Here is a 22,158-nt window from a genome sequence, read left to right on the forward strand (position 1 = left end):
GTTAAGGTAGTCTGTTATATATTGGTGTTTTGGGTTATTTATTATTATATCATTTATTGTGGGATTATATTGAGTAGGGGGATATCGGGTCACATGGGTATGGGCGGAGATGTATTGATTTAACTCACCTGTTCACCTTTTGTTCTCAGTGGAAGAGAGAGGGTGAGCTGGGTTGCCGTATTTTTTGTTGACCGCTTTTGTTTCTGGTTCACTGTGATTGTGAGTTAATGCACGTTATCATGAGTTAAGTTGATTATCTTTATTTAGTTGATAAAAAAAGTCAAACTTATTTTACGTATCACAGTATTCTTTTGAAAGCGCGTCGGACAAATACATTAGGCCCAACCTTAGCCTCTCAGCGGCTTCATCTTCAGGAAAGCCGCTATAATACTGTAGCAGGCTTCCATGTCATCGGACTGATAGCCACATCTCAAGTGTTTGCTTCAAGTACAGTCCAAATGGAACCAAAAGAAATACTATTTTATATTGTATAAAAAACATTCCTTTTTAATTATTCTAGAGCAGTGGTTCTCAACTTGTGTAGCCTCAGGATCCACCACCTGACTCCTCCCTGAAAAATCATGACCCAAATTTCTGATATTTTTCAACCAACCAGATTCACGTTTGGACCTGTAATGGTACAAGATGTAAAGCCAAAAACTGAACCAAACAAACTTCACAGACTTTGTGACAAACATTGTTTTTTTCCCCAGGCATGCGTTTCGGGACCCACTGAAAACATCTTCACGCCCCACTTTTGTATCCTGACCCACCATTTGAGAACCACTGTTCTCTAGAGTTTGTTAAAGTCGGACTAAAATGACAGCAGAGGAAAGAGATTGACACCAAATCATTTTAATTTAGAAACAGTTACATGAGGTCACAGTTCTGTTACATGTCCAAGTAGTGCAGCACAGGGCAACATTATGCAAGTCAAGGTGTTGATAAATAATGGTGTTCACTGACAAGTCAATCCTTCATTACACCAAGTGTACATTGATCAGTTAAAATTCTGATTTTGGATATATGATTCTTTATAGCTTATCATAACCCTGGAATAATACAGGAGACCAACTCATCTGTCTTCCCATGAAATATCTTTCTCAGTAATCAGGTTGACATTAAGAATATTTAAAGCTACAGTGGATAGCAGCAAAGTTCTGGTGGCGTTGAGGCTCAGGTTTGCTGGGATGCTAGAGACCTCCTGCAGACTGAACTGAGGGCACTTACAATAAATAATTAAGTGCATGATTGGACAAAAAGAAAGATAGAACATACAGGCAAACAGCTAAATTCTCCTTCCATGGCTCTAATGCCTCCCCAGAGTAAGGCCCAGAGCCAACAGCCCCAGAGAGTAGCACGCCTTGGAGGAAGAGCTAGTGGTCTCTCTGACCTGTGTGGTGACCTCTTGTACTGGCTGGATGCCTCTGTAGACATTCACCATTAGCTGTGATTCATTGTTGCCGATACGTGGCATTTCGCTGAAGAGGTTTATCTAGAGAGGAGATAATGGACCAGTTATCTGCATGGAGCAATGTAAGAACATATTTATCACAGCCAGCCTGGCTTTAGAAAGAAAAATAAGAAACTTACAATTTCACTGCTGACTTTGATTGTATCCTTGAACACGGTCCAAACCACAGCTTCATTGCAGTTTGGTGTGGTCAAGGAGCCGAGGTAACGGTAGTAACTGTTGAGATTCACGCCAACCAGGAAATCATTTATTGAAAAGCCGGGTACAATCGAAACCGATTCACCTGAGGGAAGAAACAAAAACCTGTAAAAGGGGCTGTAGTCGGCAGGTTTGATTACAGCAATAAGAAAAAGGGAGTCACATCTCCTTACCTTGGTTTCGGATGCTGCTAAGGTAGGAGCTCAAGTTTCTCCAGCTTCCAGGTTGCCCGGTTGAATTGCCCACCTGTAAGGTTCACTCATTCGTTTAATCAGCTCAAAGTGGAAATAAATACAAATATTTCCGCAGTGGAACTACTCCATCGAGAAATGAAACTAAAAAGGGCAGCACCCAATAAAACTTCGATAAGAGATGGCTGTTTTTGATGAATAATTACATGAACACATTTTTCTCACCTCAATGAAGAAACCAAGAGCAGCCAGTCCTTTAGGGTCTGCAACAGCCAGAGTTGTGTTCCCATTGAAGGATGCCCCAATGTTTACAATGTGCAACTGGGGGGGAATATAAAAGGACAGACTTAATTTTTTTTTAAGTTCTCACAACTGTAATTTGTAGCTCAGTATAAATCAAAAACTATGCACTCAACCTCCATGGGGTAGCGCTTGCCATCCACAGTGTGTTCAGAGCCAGGGACAGAGGTGCCATTACCCCAGTGCAAGTGGAACTGCAGGCTTTCGAAGGTCTGGGGCAGATCTCCCCCTGAGACCGTTACACCACTGTTTAGGAGGACTTTGACTGGAAGAGGGTAAAAAGAGGATAAATGGTTTAAAAAAAAAAAAAAAAAAAAAGTTGTCTTTAAACGCTATTTGCAACAAATTGTATTTGCAAGGCTGCAAGAATAAGCAGCGGAAACTTTTTACAACATATTTGCCCCACCCCTAACAAGCCAAATACATCGATTCAGTTTAAGTGAGTCTCTGTCCACACACCCTCTACTTACTTGTCTTTCCTGTGTTTTCGATCTTACTCATGGCGGTGGTGCTGTCGAAGTTGACGAAGGTGAACGCAGACAGGTTGGAGTTCTCTTTGACATTAGAGGTGTTGATGTCAATAGGCGACTGTCGCGTGCCATTGCAGAAGTTAGTAGCAATGGTTGGCCAGGTAGTGTAATCTATAAAAATCAGACAATAGTGTCTCAGCAGGATGAAGAGGAGCAGTTAAATTGTGTGTGATGATATAGGGACAGGGATAAAGATTAGCCTACTCACTGCATTCTGGAAGGTGATAACACCATGCTGGAGGAAGAAGAAAAATACACCAATTTACTCACTTATAGTTAGACTATAGCCTAACTTTTACAATAATAGGTAAAAAAAAAATACCTACGAACAGAATCTGAGGCACAATGGGCGCTGGATACCAGGACGCACACAGCCAGCACAGCAACAAGCCACTTCATCTAAATATGTAGAACACCAACAAGTCATACATCCATTTTTTTTAGAGCAAAAAAAAAACAAATGAGCATACATGTTGAGTAGCCTATGTTGCCAAATGTTCGCATTGAAGATAATAGCAACAAACAAATCCACTCCATTTATTTTTAAGGTGTGCAAAAACTAAATTAAATGCAACCAATTTACCAGTTAGGCAGACTTTTAAAATACAAGTCACTAACTGGTCCTTGTTTCCCTGTTTTCTTTTTCTTTTTCTTTTTTAAATGCCGCTATTATTTAAGCATATTCTGTTTGTAGTCGTTCCTTAGACGCAGCTGAATCCATTTAACCTGAGCTGTTGTAGAAGCTGCAGAAAATACAACTATTTAGCACGCAGTGATAATAAACAGATTGCAAAGTAAGGTACAATGAATAAAATAAACAACCGAAATATAGCCCACCTCTAATAATCATCTATGTTAAACCATTACGGCCGCGAATGAGAGTCACCAGTCTACGCATTAGTGCATTGTAAAAAGAGCCAGTGTCTTACCTTTGACGCACCTGTCTTTCCTCTCAATCAGCTGACTACTGTGGAGACTCCCCCAGCCGCTTTTTATCCGCTCAACCCCTTCAGCATCTGCTGCGAAACCGCCTCTTTCAGACATCGAGCGAAGTTTTTTTATCTCACTGCAAGAATGTTCCTAAGGTGATGAGATCTACTGATAGTATGTTTGGATTCCTCGAAAAGGACTCATTGATACCTCATTGAGAACACGTTTTCTCTCTCTCTCTCTCTCTCTCTCTCTCTCTCTCTCTCTCTCTCTCTCTCTGTGTGTGTGTGTGTGTGTGTGTGTGTGTGTGTGTGAGGGCTGGAGATGTGTGTGTGATTGTGTTTTATTATTAGTGTTCTGAAAAGAAAATTAATTAAGTCAATGCTTTGTGAACATCCAACTTCCATTGGGACATCGCTAAGGTATCACCTCTATATGGTTTAGGCACTTGTAATTGTGGCAGTGATGATGTTTAAAAATCAATCTCAATGAATATTTATTAGTCTGCACTTTCCATCATGCTTACACTCTGAGGTGTTTTAGGGGGTAATGTCTATTGTAACTAAAGGCAGGGCACTTAATATTGATAGAACAACATTTAAAGTGACTCTATACTTGAGGGGAAAGATCTGTGGAGCAGGAATGTAGAACAAAAAAAATAGACTAGAATCTTGAATCTAGAAACCTTTTCTTTTTATTCTTCACTCCTCCCTTTTCTTTTCAGTCATCTGTGAAGATACTGTAGGTTCAGGATTGCTGATTGATTAGTAATGACTTGTCAAAATTGCATTTATTGTTCTCCCACATCCTGGTTTCATCTGACCTCGCCCTGCACACAAATGCTCTTCTTAGAACTGAATCTATAAAACAGCCTCAGGGACCAGTCCTCTTCAAATAGCAAAAAGGAGTAGATTAAGTGCTCTGGGTCCATTAACATATTCAATTCCTAAAAGATGTAGAGGTGATAAAGATAAAGATAAAGACAAACTTTATTGATCCCCCATAGGGGAATTTTTTGTTTTTTAACAAAAACAATACATGATTAAAAGTAAATGTAAAATAATTTGAATTCACGGCTATATGGCATTAAGCTTCTGTCTATGAATGTCTACTAATTTTTCTACGAGTTAAAGAACATACGTAGATTTTGTTTATTAGATCACATAAAGATTATAAGCTCTCATTATTATTTATGTCATTTAAGTTGTGTCACTTGTATTGTGATACATCAACAAACTTGCATGATGCCAGCATATAGTTTCAATCAGGAAAGACTTCATTAAGAATGAACAATCATTTATTTAACAATTTAGGAAATAAATGTGCAAAGTCTTTGGGGATAAGACTCCATCACGCCGACTTCATGCACTCGGAGGGGTAATGATGCTGACAGCAGGATAGGATAGTGGTAGTGATAGAAGAATGCTGGATGTGATGAGAAGTGGGTTTCTGAGGCTGTATCTGAACTCTGCTGAGCTGGAATGGTGGTGACTGGGGCGGAGCAATCGCACTGAAATGGCAAAAATGACTGTGGAAGAGAGAGAACAAGTTTTAAAATTGGACTGAGGCAGAATGATTGGTTGAGAGAGGTTGTGGCAGAGTCGGGTCTGTGTCATCAGAGTAAACTCCCCAAATCAGCTGAGCCCCAGAGCAGGGAGATGGTGGAAGTGGTGAAGAGGGAGTGGCTAAGTTGAATGAAGAAATTGAATAAATATGCAAGAGAATATATAACCATAAGGTGGGAGAAAGTCATTTCTTTGCAAGTCACAAGTCTCAAGTCTGAACCGATCCGGCCGCATAGATACTTTTTCAAACTTTTCACAGGCCCACACGCCAGCCAGACACTCTTTCTCAATCTGGGCGTAGCGTGTTTCAGTTTTGCGCCTGGAGCAGTTCCACTCCTCTTCATGGTAGTACACCCCCGCAGGCTGTAGCTACTGGCATTGGCAGACACAGATGCAGGTTTAGCAACATCATGAAAGAAAATAATCGGTGTTGTGATCAGCGCCTCCTTGTTGTTCTCAAAGGCTGACTGCTGTGAGTGGCTCCAGGTCCAGGTGTTTTTGCTTTTCAAAAGTTTGTACAGTGGTTGACCTATCGTGGATAGGCTGGGAACGTACCTCCCCAGGTAGTCCACCATACCCAGGACTCTTTTTAGCTCCTGGAAATTTCCTGGGGGGCCAGCTGTTGAATGTTCTCAACTTTGTCAGGGTGGGGCCTGACCCCTGACTGGTCGATGAGATGTCCCTAAAAGCGTAATTGGCTTTGTCTGAGGGAGCATTTCTCTTTTGAGTTTCAGTCCTGCCGATTCAACACGTTGCAGTACCTTCTCGAGCCTGGTGTTGTGCTGTTTCATCCAGGTCCCATAGACTAGGATGTCATCCATAAAAACTTCCACACCTTCCAGCCCCTGCAGTCTCCAGTATTCTGCGCTGGAAATTTTCCATCATCCAATGTAGGTAGGATATACCGCTCTCTTCTGACTGACTCGTTAAGTCTTTTCAAGTTCACACATATCCTGGCTTTGCCAGGCTTTTTCTTTAGAACAGGTACCATGGGTGCACACCATTCAGTTGGCTGTGTTACTTGCTCTATGACGCCATTATTCTCCATCCTGTGCAGTTCATCTTTTACTTTTTGTAATGTGGGGAAGGGCACACGCGTGCAGCATGTACAGCATACGGTTGACCACCGTCGTTCAACTGAATTCTGACTGGTTCACTTTTAGTGTGCCATGCTCACTGTAAGCTTGCTGGTGTGCATCACTTCATCAACTCACCTCACCAACTTCATTCTCACTGACAGGGACCGGCTGAGTAGATTGTTGACACTCCGGCCGCGGACCAAATATGCTTTGAAGGGGTAATCCTTCCCTATGTAGCTAACTGTAACATTAAAGCGGCCCAGCTCACCTCCTGGGCTGTCCAATGGAATGTCAGCAGGTTCTAGTGCTCTCAGTGGGGTGAGCGTGTGGAATGCATCCTCACTTAAGACGTTGACATCAGCTTCTGTGTCGATTTTCAATTCCATTTGGATGCAATCAACCTGTAGTTGCACAGTCCACTGCTCATTGTCATCTGCACTGCACACTGAACCTAAGAAATAGGAGGTCTGTTCAGCCTGCCCAGTCTCTGTGACCTCATTCACTGACCTGTTGCTGTTGCGACACACTCTGGCCCAGTGTCCCATTTTTTGTAAGTTGTGGCATGTAGCTTTCCCTGCAGGGCACCTTTCATCTCTGCCATGCTGGGCTTTCCCACATTTACCACATTTTTTCGCTCCCCCATTTTCTGTCTTGCCTTGTTGTTGTTATTTCTTTTCTTTTTTTTCTGTTTGTAACGCACCTGCTGTACTGATCCCACCGTGTCTCCCTGCAGGTTAACCTGTGCCGCGACCTCCTCTGACTGCGTGATGGTCTGTATTGTCAGTGCAAGCGTTAGGTCCGCCATTAGCTGCAGCTTGCGCGAGAGCTCTTTATCTAATATACCGACGACAATACGATCGCGGATAATTTCCTCTCGGTTGGCACTGAACTCACAATGCTCTGATAGATCATACAGGGCTCGGATAAAACACTCTGCCTTCTCCCCTGACCATTGGACGCGCTAGTGGATACATGCCCTCTCGTAGATAATATTCCTCCTTGGGGAAAAATACTCATCGAACTTTCTCACCACAGGATCAAAGTTGTTTCTGTGGCGGTCTTCGGCAAAAGTGAACGATTTATATATGTTTTCTGCCTCATTGCATAAATCAGGCAGCTCACCTGCACTTTTCAGTTAGCTTTGTCGAGCGCCTGTACCACTCGAAGCGTTGTCTCCAGTCTAGCCATTCAGTCGGCTTATCAAAAGCAAAGTTCGCTGGGGGATTAAACTTTGCCATTCCGTCGCCTCGTAACAACTAGTCTGTCATCTACATGCCTATGTGACAGACAGGAAATTGAGGAATTTAAAAATATATAGGCCTATCGTTGCTGCCCTTATTTTTTGTTACGGTTTTTGTTTCTGAAATATGCATTAACCCACATCGCGCCATTGTTGTATACATTGCAATGCACTCTTTTTTTATGTCACTTACCATAAGTGAATTCACCCTTTCTCTTACAGTAGAGATGTATGATTTTATAATTAGTCATACAGTATGTAAATTTAGTGGTGATGATACCATCACATTCATTTTCCATGGGAATTGAGCCACACAGATTCCTTTTAATAGGCTAAGACTATATTCTTTGTCTACTCAATTACCGCAAACTAAGTCCATCAAAGCCATTTGATGCATCAGTCAAGAAATGCGTCAGAAATGTTTTGGTGGCACCAGGGCAACAGGGTGTTTCAAATAGTTGGCAGACATGCTGGTTTCGAAAGCAGTCTTTGAAATGGAGTCATTTGTTTTTTCTATTACTGTCTTAGTGTAGATACAATCACAAAGGTATCATTCCGCTTAGATACACATAACTTATCCTTACGGTATACTGACACTTGTATCAACAACAGAAAGTAGTACCACGTGTATATGTCAAATATGGGCATTATTTCTTTAGATGAACACAGTGTATTCTTTTTCAAATGCATGGCATGCAGTAAATGCAGTTCCTCTTTCTAACATGCTGTTTTTGAGTTATTCTGTCTTTAAAATCTTGATTCACTGTCTGTGGAAACGCAAGAAACACAGATTACTTAATAAAGACTATCTATTCTTTGTTACTCAATTACTACATTCAAACTAAATCCATCAAAGCCATCCTTACAAACAAATTACTAACTGAATTATAGTTATAGTATATAGTTAGTTATACTGTGAATACAATTTAGATAGAAAATATAAAACATGTATGCTGGTGGACCATCGAACAAACAGTTCTGACTTGAACTGATAAATCCTTATATTTCGTACAAAAAAAAACACACTAGAATTATACATTGAGAAATATGCATTAACCCACATCGCGCCATTGTTGTATACATTGCAATGCACTCTGTTTTTATGTCACTTACCATAGGTGAATTCACCCTAGAGATGTATGATTTTATAATTGGTCATACAGTATGTAAATTGACATGTTTGTACATCAAGTGCACAAGTGGTGGTGATACCATCACATTCATTTTCCATGGGAATTGATACACACGTGGAAACAGGTGTGATAACAAAATTATTTTCCCTTAAAATAAAGGCTGGAGGATTATACTTTATCCTTGATATATTCTGTTCTTCTGATCCAAAACCAAGTATGCTACATTTCAAGGTGGGTCCTAAAAGCAACATAAATTAACATAGAAACTTCAACTCAACAGTATCAGTGTTTTATTCATTATACTTGCTTCAACATGTGGTGATACAATTTACTATAGTAATTAAATAATGAACTGATGAGGCCAAAAAGGTGAAGGCAGACATGATCACTGTAACAATACATTTGATAATAACTTCAGGTGACAATTTGGTCGCCATTAAACTTCCATCCAGTCTGTGCCTGGATGTCCGAAACCATTAACAAGTTAATTAAATGATTTAAGCTTTAGTCTATACTAATACAAGCATTTATTTTACAATGTTGAAACTAATTGATACAATCACTATACTACAACAGTAACACACTGCAATAATTAATCAACTACCAGGCTTTAAATAGTGGTTACAGATGACCTTTAGAGCCATAAATATCATGATAAAAGGGAAACTGTGCAAGTCAGTAAATTAGTGCATTATTCTTCACAGCAGATTCTGTCTCACAAATGCAGATTATATGAAAGAGCACAGAGACAAGCTAGCAGCAGAAATAGTTTGATGGGACCAGGGGCACTTGATGCAGAGGTGAAGATTTTCCTGTTATTAAGAGCCTGTGCAGGCCGAAACACGTTCTCATATCCTGCATGAGTGGGGAACAGCATCATCTGGTGGGATTAGAAAAATTGTTAGCTTTCACATTTTGGACAAACTCAAGTTAGATACATGAGGTGAATTGGAAAGAAAGATTCAAGGAAGTTGTCACATGGGTCGAAGTGGTAAACCTCATTTAGCAGGTCAACATGGGTGTGAGTCAGTGAATGAGATTTGTTTTCTAAATCTAAAGACAGGGTGAGGTCTTTTCTTAAACTGTAGGTAGACAGCTTCCTAATATGACTGGCAATTACCTCCAGCTACATATCTTTGTTTGACAAATAACCTTTAACAATGGAATCCAACCAGTTTTTTTTTTTAACTGAGCTGACAGCAGCTCACTCGCCCTGACTTACAACCACTGAGTTTGAAATGAGACATTCACAGGTGTTAAAAAGTATTGACTTGTGTTGTTCCTTGCCAACCATATACCATAACTTTTACAGACTTGTTATTCCCATCTTTAGCCTTTGTTTGGTCTTCTGTACCATCTTTGTCTATGTTTTCATCACAAATCAGAGAAAATAGCCAAAACCTTTTCACATATAATCTTCAGAGTTTCTGTTTAAGTGTTAGATGAGCTTTAATAGACTTATATTGTTGGTACATCAAACGGAATTGATAACTAATAGAACAATATGATCTACAGCAGAAGAGAAAAGTTATTTTGTCCATTAATTCAGTCATCATTTCATTTGAAAACTCGTCATACATCAGTGATTTGTAAACATGTGCACATAGCAGACATGCTGAACGAAATGTAACGCCAGAAAAAAACATGATTTCTTTGATTGGTGATGGCAGAGACAGCATTACACAATGGAACAAAAAGTCCTCCAGTAATGAAATAGAACTACAACATATCAGATAGATTTGAGAATTACTATGAATGTAAAATCTGACAGGTCCTAATGCCTTTCATTACTCTATACCCATTACACATAGAAGGCAAAAAAAATCAGCACCAAGATAAGGGGCACATACCATGTCTTTATCCACTTTAATAGACTCTTTAAAAATGGTCCAGACGACGGCTTCATTACAAGACGGGGTGGTCAGGGAGCCGTTGTAGCGATAGAACACAACTCGGTTCACGTCACCAAGCAAATCATCAATTGAGATCTCGTCTGTGACATTTGCCTTCGAGTCTAAAAGAAAGCATAAATACTCAAGATCAAGTGGCAACATTCAGTGTATTGTGTATTTTGGGTAAGCAATCGTGTGCACCCACTGATGTTCTGTATATGTGGAAGGTAGCTGGTCAGTCTTTTCCAGGCATCAATATCAGATGTTGGCTTTGATGTGGGACCTGTCTGCAGAGACGAACAGGTTGAAAGAATTTAAGCATTTGACAGAATTGCAGATTGTAATCCTCTTCTAAGGAAAGCTTCACCTCCTACCTCGTGATCAGATTCGTCGCTGCTTTTGGTAGACTCTTTAGCCTGGAAAATTACAATTTGGAAGATTTATTTACACAAAGTAATTGTTGGTTTGCAATTTTTATTTACATTTAAGAAAAAACATAGGCTTCCATTTCCTTTGCAAATATAAAAGATGGATATGATTTAGGCTACAGATGATCAGAGACTTTACACAGAATGCACAGGCTTATAACCACAACAAAAAATAAATTGACTGCATCACTTCTGTTTAGACTCCTTGCACGGACTACAGCATGACTGAATAGATTTTGAGATTTTTCATTACTTTCAAGTCTCCTTTTCTAACATAAACCCTTTTCACACATACGAAAATCAAAAGTCGCACTGACTTTACCCGGAGTTTCTCCGACCATACCCCTAGTATCTTTTCCGCAGAAAGTCTGAGTGAGCTGATGTCTGAACGCGGCAGCATATACTCCGGAGATTTCAACTCAAGCCAATGGGAAGAGAATGTTGTTTATATACAGTGACTGCCTAAAGTGTCTGCACGCGACTACTACGATCTCCGTGCACGTAAATAAACGGCTGCATTATGTTTTCTGTTCGTCAGTATGTTGTTCTCCTCTCTTTTGTGGATGTTGTCATTCCATTGGACAAAACATTTCATAACCCATTTGCTAGGATACTGTAATCCAACCGCTAATGTTAGCATTCAACCACTTAATAGCTCATGTAACTAAATTTACAAGTTCTGTTGCAATGCGTACTGGGCATTAATGCCTTTCTCATTTGAATGTGTAACAATACAAACAGTCAGGCCTATTATCTTTCTACAACTTCCTATCTAACTGTGACAGTAAGTGTCTGAATGCTAACACTAGCTGTTGTCTGACCATGGCTAACAGGTAACTGTTATGTTGTTGTATTTTCAATGTTTGTATACTTTTCTTTAGCCAGCTAGTTAAACTCTAATGTTTTGCATCCTTAAGCACAACAGTTTGAGATCATTGCAGCTTTTTACCTTCCTACCTGAGGCTCAACTTTTCTGGAAAGGAGGCCAGATATATATCAGGGGAAATAGCCCCTGTGTGAATATAGTCATTTCCCCTGCTGTATATCTGGCCTCCTTATACAAGTGGACACGTGTTTTTCAAATGCCTGGTTGAACCGTAGAGGCGATGGAGCTTTTGCTGCGACCCTGATGCTCTGAATTGAACTGCATAAATGGAACCCGTCAGCAAAGTCTTTAACCACTTTTCATTTTATTTTGATGACACAGTATATTAAGTTGAAGAGAAACTCCTGCACACTGTCTAACTTGCAAACAAACACTTATTGGAAACGTTTCGGTACTAGACCTTCATCAGGCACGAAGTTTGTCAAGATGGGCATGACATCTTAAATAGGGAGTGGCTACAAGCCTGCAACCAATCATCATTATGACATCAACTCTGTATTCACAAAATAATAAACATAAACGTCAGCTTCTCGGTTGAGAGCACACATGGAGTGAAATGTCTGCACAAATAATTTGTATGTGTTCAGCCCAGCTGTGAGTCAAAAAGATTATTGTTCATGTCGTGTTTGAAGAACATTTCCACATTTTATCCTCAGCTTGAGAAACTCAAGTTTCCTCACTACTCCTAACAGTTTGACACCTTAGGAGCTCTCTAACCGCTAAGACACTTTGTGAATAACTTTCATCTTTACAAGGATCAAGTCTTAACTTTTGTCACCAGGACCAACTCTTAGTACTTAGGAGGATTTGTGAATACAGCCCCAGGCCTGTAGGGGCACTCAGTGGGACCGTTTATTTACAGGAGCGAGTAAGAGACACCTGACATGGAAAGTTTTGTTCAGATGGGAAAAATGTAACTCTTCCTCCTGGATGTAGAACTATTTGACCTACTATAACAACTGTTGTCTACTACACTTTGTTACCTCAATGAAGAATCCCAGCACTGACAGGCCATTAGGAGTCTTTATTGCATCCTCCAAACTTAAATCCTTTCTTTTGTTCACTATGTGCATCTGGACAAAAAGACAATAACAACATTGAGTATACAGTGGCAACCTAGAATTCAATTAAAATGCCTTTGCTACAACAATACAATACTGAAATGCCAATAACAATGTTACAACCTCCATTGGGTATCTGTGTGAATCCAGGGTGTGCTCCGAGCCCTCAGAGTCTGGTGACCTGGAGCCCCAATGAAAGTGGAACTGAAGGGTGGAGTAGACGTGTCCCAGACCTCCTCCTGAGACCTCCAACATATCCTCCTTCAGAACACACTTTACTGAGATCAAATGGAAAAAAAGTCAAAGTTTCATTAGTAAACTTTTATTGTTTTATAAATATATATATATATATATATAAAATAAACCAATATATAAGGCAGGTGCAAACACAATGTTTAAAATTACATTATAGAAAAATGCAGATAAAACAAATTACATGATCTTCACCAGATCCCAGCTGAAAAAATATTTAAGATTTTTCTTAACACAATAACTGGGGTTCAAATTTATTCCATGTTATAAATATATGGGTATCTGTTTAGATAATAAATTATCTTTTAAAACTCATTGGAGAACTGACTAAAAAGTAGTGCCTTACACTGAGCAGTAGATATCAGATTGTACAAGCAACTTTCTTATCAGTACTTGACTATGGGGACATTATTCACATGCATGCTGCTGCATATACTCTTAAGCCCCTTGATGCCGTATATCATAGCTCTCTACGGTTTATTACAGGCGACATTTTTTAGGACGCATCACTGTATTCTTTATGACAAGGTGGGATGGACATCACTTTCACTAGGAGGGAAAATTATTCCTCTCATTTACAAAGCCGTCCTAAATAAATTGCCGTTCTATTGATCCTCATTCATACATTTTAGGGATATTTAATACTTTACTCGTTCTCATGACTGCATCGTTCTCAATACTCCTTTCATGAATTCGGAACTGGGTAAAACTGCATTCTCATTATGCTCCCTATCAATGGAATAAGCTTCAGGACTCCCTTTAAACTGGACAATCTTGTAACTCTCTAGCACTTTAAACTTTTATTGAGTGAAATGTTGTCTGAGGAATGCTCTTGTTTTTCCTGATGGATTTTGATTGTGTTTTATACATTGTCTTGTATTTTTGATATGTATTTATGTTTAAATGTTATTACAGAGCACCATTGCAAAAGAGAGTTCTGCTCTCAATTGGTTTTCCCTGTTTAAATAAAGGTCATATTACTTTGATTTATTACAAAGAACCACCACAGCTTTGAGGCAGGAAGAATTAAATAGTGGCGTTATGCTTGAATTTATCTTTTGGACTATAAATTGTGGCACATTTTATGATCAACCACATATACTACAGTAAACTGTATTGTTTGGTTAGGAATAATTGATAATAAATTCTTCAGGAAAGCCATTCATAACAGGCTGACTTTCAATTTTCAGTGTGACTTTCAGTTCAACATTGAGTCTAGACTTAAAAGTTAAAGTTGCTCCATGTGAAGTCAGTAAATGTGTTAAAAATAAAAAAAGAGCAAATAATGTGAAAGAAAACCAACCTACCTGCTTCTCCTGTGTTAGTGATGTATTTGATTGCATGTTTTTCCCCAAACTTTGTGTAGGTGAACTCTTTGAGATGATTATCCTTCAAAGTGTTACGTGTGTCTATGTTGATCGGGGACTGGAGTTCACCGCCACAATAAGACTGAGGCATGAGCTGCCACTTTGAAGGGCTGAAAGCTTGAGGGTGAAGAAGGAAAATCAACCTTTTAAAGACAAATTTGAATACAATTTTGACTCAATTATTTCAACCTGTAGAAGTTTGCTGGTATACATACAACAGTGATCATCATAGCACCAATGATGACCTTCAAACAAAAAAAAAGTAAAGAACAATAAGAAATGTGTCTCTCAATGTCAGAGTATGTTGGGTGACACAGATTGGTGTGTATGTTTGATTTTTAACTCACTTGAAGGCAAAGTAGTTGCAGGGGAGGCAAACACTTGACGTCCATTAGTATTTTGGGTTGGACGAAATACGTTTGAGATTCCTGTCTTCATGGGAAAATTTTGAATCTAAGAACAAAACAAGACCCACTACATCAGATGAACCACAGTGATTTTAGCAAAAACATTTGTTGTTTTTTTATTGTAGCATTTTTTCTAGCAGCATAGAATATGAGTTGTGTCCATTGGTGTGGTTGTCCCAATGTCTAAGGTGACTTAAAAAATCCTTAAAATGTGGAGTTTGTTACTTCAGGCCGAGCCTAAAGAGTCATACTTTGGTGACGCCACAGATTACTAATCCCAAAAACCGTGAAAAACATGTATAGCCTGTTCTTCTTGTGACAGGTATATTTCTAGAGATGCTTGACAGATGAGTCCCCACTCTCCATTGACTTTGTCGCGGATGCCTTCTTCTCTACTTCGTCTGAAGAGAGTGTAAAAGCTGCTGTGAGGTTAGATGCACTACCAACATGGTGATTAACGCAGAACTTGTTTTGTTTGTAGAACTTGTAGCCATTTAAACCGTAGCAGTTGAAGCTATGCAGGCCTAGTTTTGGTCTTTGTTTATTAAATGATGATTTAATCAAATAGTCATGATTGTTCAAGTATCTAACTTGTGGTAATACAATAGTATATAGTCTCCACTACGGAGAACAAAACCTGTTTTCCTCTATTGCGGTTTACATATGTAGTTTTCCTCTGTTTTGTCTTTCATGACATATGAATGTATTATAAATATCAGAAAGACTAATCCAATATCACTGCACTCCTTAACAGTACGGCACCAATGAAGGACATTTTTCATTTCAACTTAAAGTGATTTATTTAGAGGACTTATTGTTTTCAGCTTCTTCCTCATCTAATCGATTAACAAAATGCATTTGTAACCCTGTAGCCTCGAGCAGAGATGAAAAGCTAGCTACAGAGGCCTTAAAGCTCCATTTTCACAATTCCACACCCCCAGATATTTTTCTTGGCCAAAATGTAGTCATCAACCCACAATCCAAAAAAAAATTTAAACCAACGTAAGTTGTCGATACTTCACAAAGTTAATGAAGGCTGAATGACTGAATGGTATTTAATCAACAGTTAAATATCTCATACATTGAAATCACATCACAAACATATTGTAAAAAGCAGAAGAAGCTTCAACTTGTATCCCCTCTGAAATGTTGATCTCAAGCTTATGGAGCCAAATTGGTTGCAAAAGCAATTCCTCAAGCCAAAAAGAAAAGTTTTGATGTTTTACACAGATCAAAATTCAATGGCTCAAAGCCTGCTTGTATCCCCCTCCCAAAATATAGCTCAATTGCAACCACTCCTCTTTAAGAAAAACAGGTGAGTTATTCCTTTGTGTCAGGCAGGCTTGATAAAAAGTAAGGTCTTCTACCTGCTCTTTTGTAACATGTCCTTAGATAACATTTGTAATGAATTGGCACTGTTTTACGTTTAATGTTCACTTCTATTACTTTAGTTGTGACATGACTATTTATGTATATGGTTAACATCTTGTTCTTTTTCATATAGTAGTCTTATCACTTTCTTTAATGTCATCGCCAAGTTAACGTATTTAAACTCTACCAAACTGTATGAAAAGATGCTTGAAATTTCCTGGATTGCAAGGTAGATTGACACGTGAAGCTTTCAAAACCAGTGTCACAAGGTTGAGTGGTTTAGGAAATGCTTTCTGAAGGTGTATTCACTTTAACCCTTTAAATATCATACAGTAACTCTGCAAAAATCTAGATGTCTAAAATGAATTAAATTATTTAGAATACAACTTTTTGAAATATATTTTTTTAAGCTACGTGAAGTATTTGTTTTCCTTTTACTGTTCAACAGACTGGTATGTTTGAAGTTGAGGTCAATGAGTCAGGCACCTGTTGATCCACCTGCAGGGCAGAGTCATGTGTAACGTACAATCTGCTGGCTGCTGATGGATGTTACGAAAGATAAGATGGAATGGAAGACCGAATGTGTCATTCTGCTACGTGCACGTGACTGATAACTTTTTTCCCGCCCAACATCACATGCAGCAGCATCTCTTGTGGCTATAGTCAACAGAAAAAAAAAAAAAAAAAAAAAAACAAGCCTGACTTATCAAAAACGACTGTCAAAGCAGACACCAGCATGTAGAAAACCAGTATGTCCCTGCACTTGTTTGTGTCCTCTGGAGACGCTTGCCTGCATTAGCAGCTTGTGTAACATTTTGTTATGATTCCATTTGCCCAAGGTCATCACAGTCTTTGGATGTGTCTGGGTTTTGGATCAAGGCGTAAAGAAAGTAAAGTTTCAGTTAACTTTGTACTGGAAAACACTGGTAGAAATGTCCTTCAGAGGGCTCCCTTTTACTGTGATAAAGCCAGTACACTAAGGTGGAATTCATTCTTCTATCTTTGCCAAAGTATCTGTACTTCTGTGTATTTCAGTAGAGATTCTGAGAGCTTCACAGCCTCTTCTAAGAAATTAATTCTGTTCTCTTTAGAACAAGTTTCATTCTGCTCAAGGTTTCTGCCCGTGATTGAAGGTTTTCTTTGCAAAGTGCTTTCTGATTGGTGGATCAAGTTTGTTCTTTGTAACATTATAAAGGTTAAACAGAGGCCTGCTCTATGTTTAAAGTTTAATGAGATTACGTTTGTTGAGAGGTCACACTATATAATTAAATGATATAGCCTAACGTAAGAGGGATAGCTGTTATGCTCATATCAGAATTAGCTTTTATCTGATCAGAATACTCGGAAACAGCTGAGACTCTGAAACTGTTAAATGCTCTATTTGCCAAATGTGTCTGTGTACAGTTTGATACAGGAAGTGTACACTTGGTTATTGGAGAGTTTGGCCAATAAAGATGTTGCATTACTAAGTACTTAAAGCCTTCTGTCTTGTGAGGGGCATGTGCTGACTGCCCTGACCTCCTCTTACACTAAAATAACAACTCTAGTCCAGCCAACTCACCAGATTTTTGTTGATGTTGATTGGCTCTTGAAAGACTGTCCACACAACTGCTTCATTGCAGTTGGGCGTGGTCAGGGAGCCCATGTAGCGGTAGAACTTTGTGCGGTCTACATTTCCAATCAGGTCATCGATAGAGATGTTGTGGTTAAAGTCTACCATGTCTGTGAAAAGATGTCAGACACAGAGAAGACTCAGTGAGTGGTCACAAAGTCTACTTTTACAAAAACACAGCCCTAATTTAGAGCTCAGCATTACAAAAGCCCACAATATCTAATTTCTCACGCTTTTATTATGTTGTCAATGTACATATCCCAGGTGTGTTTTTAGACGTCACACTGCCCATACGCCAAAAGTAACAGCTCACACAGAAAGTTCTCAGACTGTATTTAGGCGTGGCATTATTATTATTATTATCTTAATTGTTGTGACATGTCACCCAACAATGTAGTCGTGGCACGACATGCACATTACATTTCATAATGCAGCAAAAACACTTTCCACATCTTTGTCTCAATTACAGTAACTTGCCGTTTGGCATCATGGTGCACAGAGTCACAAACGAACTCTAAGAATCTACCATACCTGAGGTCTTTTTCAGGTAGGACGTGAGATTGCTCCAAGGTCCAGACATATCTCCATCCTCTGTGGCCTTTAGGGAGAAAACTGTTTGTTAATATGCAGAAACATTTAAATGAGCGAGAGGGGGCGATTGCAACACTTTTGCATTTCTCTTGAGTTTGTCATTATTTAGACTTGACATCCAAATTGATATATATTAAAGTTACATCTGTCTGCTACTCAAATATACCATTTAAAGATTATATTAAGTGCAAATATGATCAGGACAAAATGTAATGTATTAAAAATCCATTTAATTGACTGTTGCTTTTTGTCTCAAAGTATACAAAATATATATTTGACAAATGGGCCCAGCATGGTACGGGCAGTATCTAAGACAGAAGAATAAAAAAATATATATATTCTCAAACTTTGACCTAAAATGTATTTATTTAGTAATTTTCAGATGTGGACTTTTGAAATGCTGCTGCTATGGTTCCTTGTTTCAATCTCTTTATCAAAAGGTTCAGAAAAACATTTTAAAATGTTGAACATACATTTATGAAAAACCCCAGAACAGCGATTCCCTCTGGATCGTTCATCGGGTCCTGCATACCTTTCTTCAGACTGACTATATGCATCTACAAGAGATTACATTAGAGTGATGAGACCAAGCAAGGTAACACAAGATTGCTTTATAAAGAAAAGTGGCAGTTGAATAAATTAACTGTCAGTAAACAATGCTGTACCTCCATTGGATATCGATGCTTATCAATAGTGTGCTCTGAACCCGGATGATGTTCTGTATCCCCCCAGTGAAGGTGAAACTGAATCGTTGAATATGTTCCATTAAGTCCACCTCCACTCACTTCAACCTCATTTTCCTCCAAGATGCATTTCACTTTACACCAAAAAGACAGATGAGTGTGAATTTAGTCACATGACATTTCAGGACTTCTGTCACAAGTTAAACTGTCTGTAGTCAGATTTAAGAAGAAGATGATAAAACTCAAACGTCACTGTCTGTACCTGTATGTTCATCCATTTTGATCGACTTGATTACATTCTCCGAGGAGAAGTTGGCGAATGTAAAGTTATGCAGGTTTTGGCCAGTCTTAACATTGCTGGTGATGATATCGATGGGAGACTGTCTCTTTTCTCCACAGAAAGTTCCAGAGATGTCTTTCCAATGAACCGGGGTGTGCTCTGTGAAAGTAAAAGAGATGCTCTCAATAGCTCAAACTAATGTAGACTGATGATGGCTCATTTAAATAATTCAAGGAGTCTGAAAATGTAGACTTTTACTTACCACAGCCAGTGTAACACCAGTCAGTTCCAGCAGCTGAAACAGTAATAGTCAATACAAAACAAAATGTCAAAAGTGACTTTATCAAATGTTTGAGGAACATTGTAACTGGGACCAGCTAGCTGCTGTGTGTGTGTGTGTGTGTGTGTGTGGGGGGGGGGGGGGGGGGGGGGGGGGGGGGGGTGGGGGTAATGTTGAACTTGTATTGTTTATTGCTTTAGCTACTGATATAAACTTAAAACAGTCAGATAACCTTAATCACTGCGTCTCATGCTTCAGAAGCTTTACAGTGACTAATATGTGATTCATCAGATGTCAATAGGGAGGGGAAAAAAAGGCAACCTTGGAATTCAATGCAACAATACATGAATTCCTCGAACAAGCTTCACTGCCAGCACTCCCTTTGAATTAATTACTTAAATATAAAAAGTAGTAGTTAGAGGCAGTTGTGGTAGCAATATTTGCATAATTAACATTGCTAGGATTAGTATGACTATTATAATAATAATTATTATTATGTATTTGGATTCATTTGATTTCATGCAGTGATTTACTAAAAAGAGTTCCCACCTCTTCTGCAGTTTGCACTCCATTTGTTCACCATCTAATCCTTTTTTTTTTCCCCCCTGAGAGTGCACACACTCGCACGCATACAACGACGTCATTATTCTGTACTGTGACAACCTGTTTGTTTAGTTATCCTGTATCTGTTGTTTTGGTCTTCCTCTTGTTGTTCTGCTAGTTTTTTTTTTGTTATCTTTGGTCTTGCATTTAAAAAAAAATACTAATCAAAAAAGGCTTTTATTTGAACAGCTGCTGTCTGAAGCAGAGAGATGGGAGTTGGTCAACCTGTCATCTTTGGCTGTATGGTTATGTTTCTAGTGCCTATTAATGCTCCCAACAGGTCTGTATCAGACAAAAGCTATTTTAAGCACACAGCCAAAAAGTAGCCTTTGTTCACATTTTCCACTGAAGAAATTCACAGTGATGTAGTGGGTAAGGAAGTTCAAAGGTGTGATAATTGTTTTGTTTTTTTTTTGTTTAAAAGATAGAAAACACCACACATGTACGGGACATGATCAGCAAACAATAAAATGTACCACAGGAAATGCCAAAATCTTCACTCCTGAAACTTCCTCACAGTAACTTTATTAACAGCAATTAAGAAGTATCTGCAAGTACAGCCGTTCTCTGTACCCTCATCACGTTACCTAGACGTTGAACTCTCCTACTAAATAACCATCATTTATAAAATGTTCAGAATCAAAGAGGTTGATGTATGAACATTTTTCATTTAAAAAAAAAAAAAGTCATTAACAAAATCACAAGATTTTCATTTTTCTGTACCTCCACATGATTATATTTGTTTTATAGAACAATAAAATACAGATTATTCACATTTTAGGTTTCTACACACATTCTTTTAACTTAAGTTGGACAAAATACATGTTTCATGTTAGTGTAACTCTGCATTATTTTGAAAATTATCAAAGAACTCGATGTGTCGTGGTGGGCAACAGAGCTCTTCCATTGAATTGAAATAAACACTCTACTTACCACATTTCACCAAAGCTCCAAAACACAAGCACAGCAGAAGGGAGGAGACCGCCATCTTGGAGGGGAGAAAACAGACCTTTTACCAATCTGAAGTTGGATTTCTTTTTAGGTTTTGCAGCCATTTCACAGCGTAATAATGATGAAGAAGCCTCTCATTTAGAGAAAGAGGAAATCAGACTCACTGATGTATAATGCTATACTAGCCTAAATGACAAAGCCCTATTGTATGTTCTGTAATAAGTCAACAAAAATCAATAGGAATTTTGTGCTTCGCTGCAGCTTCAAATCGTCTTACCTTTAAGGCTTTAAACGTTGAAAATAAAATGTGTTGCATCAAAAGCAGCTGTGAACTCCTGAATAAGTCCACCAGTGATGAGAAGTTAAAAAAGTGTGTTTCTAGTCAGTGATATAGAGCAGGAGGGGACATACAATAGGAGGGAGGGGGGGCTTTTGTGTATACATCACTAATCAGAATGGGGGACACAGCCAATCTACAGGTCTCTTGTCAGGACGTTGTGGTCAAAATACAGGTGCTTGGAGCGTGCCAGTGATCTGGTTAAGGGAGTTTACTGGCTAATTCTAATGACACAGAACAGAAGTTTTCATACACAATGCGGGCTAGGTACAAAGGCGATTACTTGAATGTCATTCAACTAAGACTTATTAGCTTAATTTAAGGATTATTTCATATAATGGCATTAGCCTACTTGTATTAACTTCACAAATGTATAATTAACACGCTTTATGCAAGTTAAGTCTCATGGACAAAACAATGGAATGCAATTTTAAGCAGACATAAAGACATTTACAGGCTTAATAATTGTTGCCATTTATGCCTTTTTATGTGAAAAAAATGGTTCAACTTTGTTTTT

At 38.7% G+C, this 22,158-nt stretch overlaps 2 protein-coding genes across 4 annotated transcripts; both read right to left on the bottom strand.

Annotated features, from left to right (window-relative positions):
• Positions 1–839: 839 nt before the first annotated feature.
• Positions 840–3,764, bottom strand: ca15b (carbonic anhydrase XVb). Of its 2 annotated transcripts, none has more exons than XM_061028688.1 (9): positions 3,623–3,764; positions 3,020–3,092; positions 2,902–2,928; positions 2,634–2,804; positions 2,280–2,428; positions 2,089–2,184; positions 1,846–1,918; positions 1,594–1,757; positions 840–1,495 (listed from the first exon to the last, which is right to left on the bottom strand). In XM_061028688.1, the coding sequence occupies exons 2-9, from the start codon at positions 3,090–3,092 to the stop codon at positions 1,310–1,312; spliced, it is 939 nt and encodes a 312-aa protein (XP_060884671.1). In that variant the 5' UTR covers positions 3,623–3,764; the 3' UTR covers positions 840–1,309. The 2 variants fall into 2 exon arrangements, with proteins under 2 accessions (XP_060884671.1, XP_060884672.1); XM_061028689.1 differs by lacking the exon at positions 3,623–3,764 and adding an exon at positions 3,531–3,555.
• A 5,149-nt stretch (positions 3,765–8,913) lies between these two features.
• LOC132955580 (uncharacterized) lies at positions 8,914–21,701 on the bottom strand. Of its 2 annotated transcripts, none has more exons than XM_061028476.1 (17): positions 21,582–21,701; positions 21,287–21,341; positions 19,733–19,765; positions 19,453–19,629; positions 19,173–19,324; positions 18,981–19,064; positions 18,448–18,514; positions 17,866–18,026; positions 14,874–14,979; positions 14,742–14,771; positions 14,467–14,643; positions 13,031–13,185; positions 12,830–12,919; positions 10,907–10,948; positions 10,738–10,819; positions 10,491–10,654; positions 8,914–9,520 (listed from the first exon to the last, which is right to left on the bottom strand). In XM_061028476.1, the coding sequence occupies exons 1-17, from the start codon at positions 21,618–21,620 to the stop codon at positions 9,356–9,358; spliced, it is 1,779 nt and encodes a 592-aa protein (XP_060884459.1). In that variant the 5' UTR covers positions 21,621–21,701; the 3' UTR covers positions 8,914–9,355. The 2 variants fall into 2 exon arrangements, with proteins under 2 accessions (XP_060884459.1, XP_060884460.1); XM_061028477.1 differs by having other exon boundaries at positions 14,742–14,766; positions 14,872–14,979; positions 21,582–21,699.
• Positions 21,702–22,158: the final 457 nt, after the last annotated feature.

This window comes from Labrus mixtus, chromosome 21 (assembly GCF_963584025.1).
Source record: "Labrus mixtus chromosome 21, fLabMix1.1, whole genome shotgun sequence".
NCBI lineage: Eukaryota > Metazoa > Chordata > Actinopteri > Labriformes > Labridae > Labrus > Labrus mixtus.